Source organism: Copadichromis virginalis, linkage group LG8 (genome assembly GCF_057382275.1).
Source record: "Copadichromis virginalis isolate Kocher_CV1m ecotype Utaka linkage group LG8, C_Virginalis_male_GT1.1, whole genome shotgun sequence".
Classification (NCBI taxonomy): Eukaryota; Metazoa; Chordata; class Actinopteri; order Cichliformes; family Cichlidae; genus Copadichromis; species Copadichromis virginalis.
Window position 1 is genome coordinate 21094768 of NC_140625.1, and position 9218 is coordinate 21103985.

General features: G+C 37.8%; 1 protein-coding gene across 2 annotated transcripts; it reads left to right on the forward strand.

Annotated features, from left to right (window-relative positions):
- The first annotated feature begins 719 nt into the window (after positions 1 to 719).
- fbxl15 (F-box and leucine-rich repeat protein 15) lies at positions 720 to 3307 on the forward strand. 2 transcript variants are annotated; one of them, XM_085466488.1, is made up of 5 exons: positions 720 to 900; positions 1231 to 1393; positions 1484 to 1986; positions 2110 to 2313; positions 2449 to 3307. In XM_085466488.1, exons 1-4 carry the CDS (start codon positions 875 to 877, stop codon positions 2297 to 2299), a joined length of 882 nt encoding a protein of 293 aa, XP_085322614.1. In that variant the 5' UTR covers positions 720 to 874; the 3' UTR covers positions 2300 to 2313; positions 2449 to 3307. The 2 variants fall into 2 exon arrangements, with proteins under 2 accessions (XP_085322614.1, XP_085322615.1); XM_085466489.1 differs by having other exon boundaries at positions 1234 to 1393.
- The last annotated feature ends 5911 nt before the right edge of the window (positions 3308 to 9218 follow it).

A 9218-nucleotide genomic window follows, 5' to 3' on the forward strand; every position in this document is an offset into this window, starting at 1 on the left:
CCAGGACAGGTTTTAGATATAGTTTTTTGTGCATGGATTTGTTTCAAATTCAAATTTGTATAGAGTTGTACAATTACAAGATGGAAGTTATTTCTTTTGTGTTTGAAGTGAGTACATTATTTTTCTTTTGTTGATAATCTCTTCATAAATGTTACTTTGTAACTTACTTCGAGGTACTGTATTAAACTGGGGAAAAAATCAATATAATATTTTTAAGAAATGCGCATGAAATGAGCTAAATATTTGATTGTAAGAAGATCCAGAGATCTTGAAAAATCAATAACAAGTTTTCATTTATTACAGTTATGGCAAATCAATCTATAAATTGTTTTGAATATTACCATTGACGTCAACCCGGAAAATTACAACTGCTGAGTTCAAGTTCTCCCTGTAAACCACAAAGCCACGACTATATCAAAGCTAAGATGTTAATTCTCGGGCATTCTAGTGCAGCACACTGTAAATACGTTTAAAAAATACAGTCTCTGATAGGATGGTGTTTTAGTTGTTACTTTAGTTAACAACACAGCGCAACCGTGCAGAACTGGGTCTCTTTAGATTCATTAAACGAATGAATTAAAAATCAAATACAAATTCATAGAAAAGCAATAGCTCTAAGTTGCTATAAGAGTTTGAATGTTTCCCCCGTAAGTTACTACTTCCTTCTTTGACGTGTAAATTTACATCACTCGGCGACACTTGGTGAGCCTCTTGTTATTTTGATCTATATCCTTCTGACTGTCCGTTAATGCACCATCAGGCTTAGGTTACACCTTGATTGCTTTAGAAGATGCTAAAGGAAACTATTTTATTTTGTCATCCATGGGAAGAATGATATGTTCGTGGAAACGTACTGTAACATAACGGGTTCATAATGGATGAAGAAGCTAAGATGCGAACGTAAGTGCTTTTCAGAGGGGATTTCTTTTGCGTATAAAACTGTCTGGATTCGTGGCCCCGGCATGCTAGCTTCGCGGCTAACAGCGATAGCTTCCAAGTCGCTGAAATGTAGATGGCTGCTCCCATTTATTGATTGCTGCTAACTTTCTATAAACTACCCATCTCCTTGACAAAGCTGCCATATCGTTATCTATTGCTAATGTTAATTGCTGTTCTGTCTCCCTGTCAAAGCGCTTGCTGAAATGTAACGGTGTTTATAATTCCGTTAAACTGCTTTGCATCAGCACGCCGAAGTATCAAAGTTCATCTGTAACAAGGTTTGCTCCTCAGCAGATGCCATCTTTTGGACTTGCCCTGGGAGGATGTACTTGTTCCACATATTTTGTGCTATTTACCGCTGCAACACCTTGTCAGCCTCCAGAGGGTGAGCAAGCAGTTCCACAACCTCATTAAGGTGTACCTATCCAACTGCAGGACCTTTCATCTGTCCCCGGTAAGTGCTGATAAGAAATGACGTGATTTCCAGCTGCATTACATGCTCATAAAGGAGGCTGCCCTCTTTCTTCTTATGTCATATTTACAGACCTCACCATGCATTCCCAGGGAAGCATTTTGCTCCATGTTAAAAGACAATAAAGTTCTGCAGAACTTGTCACTGCAGAATTGTTCAGACTGGGTGTCCGATAAGGAACTGCTGCCAGTTATTGGCCAGAACCAACATCTGCAAAGGGTGGACATGAGCGGGTGTGCATGTCTCACCCGCCACTCCCTGGTGGCTGTGTCCTTGAGCTGCATGCACCTGCAACACCTTGGCCTGGCACACTGCGAATGGGTGGACAGCCTGTCCCTGCGCAGCCTGGCTGACCACTGCGGGGGGCTGCAGTCGATCGACCTCACCGCCTGTCGCCAGCTGAAGGACGATGCCATCTGCTACCTGGCCAAGAAGTGTTCAAATTTGAGGTCTCTATCGCTGGCAGTCAATGCCAACATCACCGATGAGTCAGTGGAGGAGGTGGCCAAGAACTGCAGGGGTCTGGAGCAGCTGGACCTGACAGGTTGCCTGCGGGTCAGGAACCAGTCCATCAGGTATGCGATATCTTATTTTAAAGAGTAGTCTAACTGACTTTGAGCTGTTCCTTCCCACGCTTTGTTATCAACTAGCTCACTTGTTCACCCTTCCATAAAATCTTCTGCATGCTGTGCTCACAGGACTCTTGCAGAGTATTGCCCAAAGCTGCAGTCGCTGAAGGTGAATCACTGCCACAATGTGACAGAGTCTAGCCTCGATCCTTTACGGAAGCGCAATGTAGTGATTGATGTTGAGCCGCCCTTACAGAGGGCACTTGTACTTCTGCAGGATGTGCTAGGATTTGCACCATTCATCAATCTCCAGATATAACAAGTTGATAGAAGGTAGATACAATCGGCCTTATATACACAATTATATATATATATATATATATACCTTCCAATCATCTTTATATAACTTATATAAATATAATAACAACAGATAAGACTGACTGATTTCAACCTGTTATTGTGTTACAGGTGTCTTCATATCTCACTTTCATCTGCATCACATGGGCATGTGTTGCTCTGAGAAAGTTAAAGAACACACGAATGTGTTGCACTCAAGCTTTTGTGGAATGTGATTAATGATACATGTTTAAGAAGGACTTGAAAATATCATCAGTAAAGTAAGCCATGTACTTTTAAGAACTGCTGCCTCGTGTACAAAAGAAACCACTGCACTATTACTTAATCATTTGGTGTGATGGGTATAATGTATAAACAAGGTACAGTGGAATTTTTCTTTTTTTTACCAACCTGTCACCTTATGTTTCATTTGGAAACATTTAAAAAAAAATGTTTGAGTTCAATTAAACATCTCATTTTGCATGTGTGCCAGCTTAAAGGTTCATTTCAACCAAATCGCACAAAAAGCATACTCGCACTTACCACTTAATTGTGTAAATATTTGTTTTGTTTATTCCGATTTTATTATCTCCACTTCTGCGTCTTCTGCTGCCACCAACAAACAAGGAAAGTGGATGCAGTTTTTGTTTCCGGTGCTTACTTAACGTCTTCCAGAAATGATCCTGGCTCCTCAGGATCATCTGTAAAATCTCACTGTTGTCAACAATTTGAAAGCTGAGATGAATTGCATGGTTACATGTACAGTGTAATGAGTAGAATTTTTTTTTTTTCTGTGACGTGGGTGAAGTTCCCCTTTAATTCATAATATTAATAAATACATAGCTTTTGAATAAGTATAAGAATTTATTATGACTATTTCCCATTAAATCCCTTAAATGGCTTTTGTAAAAATGACCTGTTGACATGTTGTTGGCCTATGAATTATGGAAGTACTATTAAATTGTGAAATACTGCCAAAAATGACACTTGACTTTGCTGTGATGGAGTTGTCTGTTTACGCCCTTACCGCCTCCTATAAATTTGAAAATACCTGTTTGGTGCAAGTGCTTCTTTTTATGAAAAAAGAAAAGAAATCAGGATAGTACTAGGATAGTTTCGTTTTTTCCTTCTTTACATGTAGGGAAAAAGTGCTGCTTTCCTGCCACTGATGTGAATAATTTATAATTATATTAAATAAAGTGAACTGAAACTATCTGAATTACATTTTGTGGGATCAGACGCTAAAATAACGAAAATATATCTTGTTTAAGATAAAGGGAAAATGCCCAGGCCCACATTTTATTTATGTATTTTTTTCAAATCAGTGTAGATGAGCTCATATATATGTTATTCCGTACTGTGAATGGCATCGCTACAAAATTTTATGACTGCAAAGTGGCTTGGCCTCTTCCCTTCACCGGCACAAGGTGGCAGCAGTGAGTCAGGATATTTGTCAGTTTAATCCTCTTTGCTTGACTTTTACACTACAGAACATGAAATGAGAGAAAAAGCGCATGGTGTTAAATTTCCCACTACAGCATCAATAGTACAGGAAAAACACCAGTTCTATCTTTTTCAAATTTAGCAGAAACTGTGTTTGACAGGTAAGTCTGTCTTAAACCGAAACAGGCTCTTTGACTCAGTGAATATAAAGTTAAGAATAAAGGCTTCATATTGTTGCTACTGCTACTTGTTAAAAATCCCCCTTACAGTTTCCTCTGGTGGTCCAATTGGCAGACTGTTGTATCTTGTATCTTGTCTCCGTGACAACACAACAGGTCTATTTTCCACTTGATGGCATGGTTTACCCCATCTGCTGTGTGCTGTCCACAAGCTGAATTTGCACCAAGAGAGTTGCTTTTGAAGGGCTTCAGGGATCGACCGGCATCCTTCTGTTGGCTGTGCTGATCATCATATTGTATCGCTGTCCCTCAGCGGAGGCTTCACTGTGTCATTAGTTATAAGGTAAATCTTGAAATTTCAATTCATGTTGCATATGGTGGTGTAAACATCCAGATTTAGGCAAACAGAGAGAGAATTTCTTTCAGCAAGATTTTGAGTTAAGACTACTTCTCCTGCAGAACAGATGAAGTATCCTGATATATGCAAATAGGACAAAATACCCACCTTCAGCCTTAACTTAGCCCAGCAGTTGCTTATGTTTGTTGCTGCTCAGCAGTCAGTGGGTTAAAAACATTTCAGACTACATTCATCATGTAGGACCTCAATTAGCATTGATCTGCAGGGGGGGAAAGAAACATTGCTGCGATATCATATACCGCGGAGCAATTTCAGTTCTAATGATTGAGTGTGTGGGGGGATTTTTCAAACATAAGCAGCCAAACATATTTTGTCTTCCTGTCAATAATCTGGCACTTGTCTAAATTATTGATCAATAGCAACTGATCATTTTATACCAAGGCACAGGAGTGAAGTTGGTTCATTCTGCTGCAGTTTTAGCCTTTGGCATTGGCTAATATATTGTACTTATTAATACAAAGAATAAATCCATCTTTAATCTCTGGCTGCTTTTAAAGTCCTTGCTGACATAGTAACTTACCTGTTACTAGAATACCTGAGTTTCATTTATATTTGCTGTGGCAGCTGATTAACTAACAAGGATTAAACAGAGGCCTTCCTCACAGCAGACATTATTAAATGCTATTGCAGAAAACATAGATGTACGGGTATTATTGATGGCTCAGTTCTCAGAATCTCTAGTTATGGTTTATTTCGTTTTGCAAAACAAAATCATGTCTAGATGGCCAGTGCCAGTTTAGATAGTTATTAAAAGTTTTAATAGCCACATAATAAAAAAATCTTGGGCCCAGGAGATAGATTCGAGTCTGTCAGACTGAGCACTGCAATCTTTTCACCCTGAATCTGATTCTAAATATTCAAATTGATCTCTAATATTGCCAGGGACTAACTAATTAAGCCAAATTTTGAAGTCACACCTGCTTTTGCATATTTGAAATGCACTTTCAGGACTTCTCTGTTTCCATTATTTGATCTTGACTTTGTCGGAAGCCGCCATACAAAATCCCTTTAACCTGAGAGTGAAGCAGCTAAACGCAATCCAGTCACCATTAATTGTATTATTTACACCTGTGCCGTTCCAACTGTGCCATGTCAAGATGTTTTCACTGGAACAGACCAATTAAAGCTGTCATCTTCTCTTATATTTGTCTCTGATTTTTCTGTGTAAGGGAAATCTGGAAACACAAACTAATCCCGCTTTCATACTAGTATAATCAGGAATTACTTTCATCCTTATGTTTTCTCTGACACTGACAGAAATGACAGGAACCATTCATTTACAATAATCCAGATTCTTATTATTTGCTTCCTTCTGCAAACAGACAAATTAGCCACAGTATACAATTTTTATTGATTGTCTTGTTTTTACAGTACATTAAAATGACAAAGATCCAGTCTTTGTTTTCCTTTTGCTGAAGGATCTGGAGACAATCATATCCTTGGCGCAAACGATTTCCTGGTAAGGAAGTATCACTCAGAAAAAAAAAAAAAAAAGAATTCACTACTGTAGCAACACACATCCATCCTTCTACACATACATCTAGTGGCATGAACATTACCCAAATTCTAAATGCTCACTGTAAGGAGTGATTAAAAACAAGTAAATATGTATACAAATCAGCAATCCTAGAAAGTAAAACAAGTTTTAAAACAACAGATGATGTCTGTAAAAAGTTGAGTTACTTAATTAATTGTTCTTTAAATTGATGTTTGTAAAAGAAACAATATCACTGTTATTGCAATTTGAGCCTCATTAGCCTGTAACAGACATTTACTCTATGAATTCACAATGTTTTACACTGTACTTTTATGCATGCGTCTGTTGACATTATACTAATGTTTCCCATTTGTGCTCTATCCCCAAAGCATTGAGTTAAATACTTAAGCTAAATCACGTATGAATTGGGAAGAACAAGTGAAAAAATCCACTCACAGCATCAGTCAACTGAGTAATAAAAGTTCATTTAAATGTATCCAGGAATATTTGTAGTTATTTACTTGAATGCAGAATATTATTTTCATCTGCAGCGTGAATGAAAACCAGATCCTGCTCAAGAAATCAGAAATTGGTTTAGGATACTTTTCAGCCCTCTGTTAATTAAATGAAGTTCATATGAGGTGAAGAGAGAATTACTGTAGCTGTTCAGATGGGACCAATACTGTGTCAGAGATTTTGTTCATTTTCATATTTTTAATTAACAGGCCTTTTCCCTTCGTCTTCTTTCATTTATTTGATGTAGTTTATCTCCTCCAACCATTCATATACAACCTTATTGGATCCTGGGACTTAAGGATCCATCTTTTGGCCACCAGAGAAGCATAACTAATGACAACATTAAAGTGCCTTTGTGAGCGTAGCCATCAAAATGTCGATCAACCAAGCAGGAAATAATGTTGGATTTAAAAATTCAGCATGAATAAACATGTATGTTAGAATCTGCGCGGCTCATTTTAGGAAGAGTTTGAAGGTGTTGATGTACTTGTGAAACATCCCGATGAAATCACCAGGTCTTCAGAGTTCATATGTGTGGCATGGATGTGAGACTAATGGAAAAAAAAGACTGTAGTGTGGAGAATCAAGCTAGGCACTGTTGAATTTTCAGCCTTTGAGCGGAGTGAATGACGGTGCCACACAAGACGTCTTCAGTGCACCATCCAATTGAAGCGACATTTGAAGCTTTCCTTGGACTCAGACCTGTCAGACCCATTAGCATCTGCTTAATTGCTGCACTCCTTGCTGCAGACTGGACAGGAAGCACATGGTCATCTAGTTAGAACTCACATAGTTTATCTCTTCATTAAGACATTTTTGCCATTTTCTTCAATGAATAGAGCATCCCGGCGAGCGTGACTCACAGCGATTTACTACTTGCCTGGAGAATGTGGGCTGTTAGTGTTTGGGATTAGATTTATACAGTCAGCATTTGTGGTGCTGTGTTGTAAAATGAGTGATTGTGGCAAACTATATATAGTTTAGATTTAGATTTTAAGGACAACAGTTTTGCACTAGATTAATTATATTTGTTATAGTCCAGCTAAAAAATGTGCAAATTGTTTTGCTTCATACAATGCAAATGTAAAATTTTTTGTTGTGTGGTTGGAGAAACTGATCAAACATGGGAACTACTATTAAGACTGAAACAGTAAATAAATAGTAAATGAGTATAAAATCTAAATATAACAGATAATGAGAATAAATATTCGTTGTATCAGTGACCTCTGCTGTAACTAAATACTGTAAATGTTGTAAGGGATCTTTGTTGCAGGCTTTGTCTTTCTGATTGGTAATTCGTGCAACCTACCAGTCAAGTTCATCTGACTTAACCCAGCAACTCTTCCATCTGAGCTCAAATTCAGCTTTATAACCACTCATCAAAGCCCACATGTGCTCAGAAACAGTGAACCTGACATTGTCAGTATGTTTGTTCTTTCTTCTTCTTCTTCTTTATTTATATATATGAAGTTCACTACTTTCCTGCACACTATCAGCTAAATCTAACCGATAAGAAAGCCACTTCTTGGGCTTTACATGTGATATTTATCCCACCTATCCCTCTCTTTGGACTGAGGCCTTTTTTTTAAAGCTTCGCTCAATTTGGCTGCACTATAAATACACTGATTTACCTAATAGAGAATACAGTATGCATGATGAGGATTCATCTTGGCAGGAGCATTTTGCCCTCTGACTAATCTGAGCTGCTAAATTGTAAGTAACTGTGTTGAACTTGTGTCCTTCAGGCAACAGAGATCAGAGTTCAGCATTCTGGCGTAATCACAGGTCACATCTTGTTATGCCTAGTGGACGCTGAAAGATGCTGGAGGCTCGCTCATCTTTTCTTGTGGAGGGAGACAAAGATCTGACTTTAAAAAGGTAACTTAAATACACTTCACAAAGGTTAGAGATTTGAATTGTGCAGACCACCAGCGTGTGTGTAATTTGTACAGAATTGAGTGAATATGATAATTTGTAGCTTGATATTGTCAACACGTTGGAAGGAATAATTAGATTAATGCTACATGGACTATTTTTTAAAAAAAGAGAGCAAAATATCACCATGGCATCTCACAGTGCTTGCATCCTCTGTCTCATTTCTCTTGCCTTGCTTCATTCTCTATAAAGGAGGCTCTTAGCATTATTTGACAAATGGAGCACAAACAGCAAAATATGTGTTTAGTACATGCCTCGGCCCGTAGATTAATGACATTAACGAAGTTTCCATTAGCACAGCGATCAGGGGAGACAGAGGCGTCCATGCGTAAATCCACATGACTGAATCACTGATAAAAGAAAATGAAACACATCTCTATGGGCCAAGAGGGGCCAAGAAACGCCACTCCAAATTAGTGTGCGGCCCAATTTGTTGTTACTTCATTAACCAACCAGCATCTGTAGGAGTAGGGGAGGGAAGTTGTGACCCATCTCTCCTAAAAATTCCCTTTGTCGGGCCTCTTAGATTAAAAAAATAAAATAATCCAAGAGTAGGACTGAAGGAAACGTATGCTAGAAAGGAGATTAGGTTTTCATATCTCTGTCCTTAAAGTATCAAATTTAAGATGAGGAGATATTGTTGTCATCTAGGATTGACGAAAACAATTACTCTTGGACAAGGCAATAAATTACTTTAACACAAAATTATCTAGTTGATATGATTATAAATGCCAATATATATATTTTAATAGTTTTAAAGTATTAAAGTTTAGCTGTAAAAATCTCTTTAGCAACTGAATTTGAACATAAAATACTTAAACTTTTCTAGTCTAATATTTAAGTGAAGACAGCGTGTCATTAATAAATGAAAGAATATGGCTTCAAGTAGTAAAAGAGGATAGGAAATTTTTTTTATATAAGCACTATTAATAGA

Coding starts and splice junctions, on each gene's coding strand:
- fbxl15 (XM_085466488.1), top strand. CDS start 875: ATGGATGAAGAAGCTAAGATGCGAAC. Junction 901..1,230: donor GAAGAAGCTAAGATGCGAAC/GTAAGTGCTTTT, acceptor TTTGCTCCTCAG/CAGATGCCATCTTTTGGACT. Junction 1,394..1,483: donor GGACCTTTCATCTGTCCCCG/GTAAGTGCTGAT, acceptor TCATATTTACAG/ACCTCACCATGCATTCCCAG.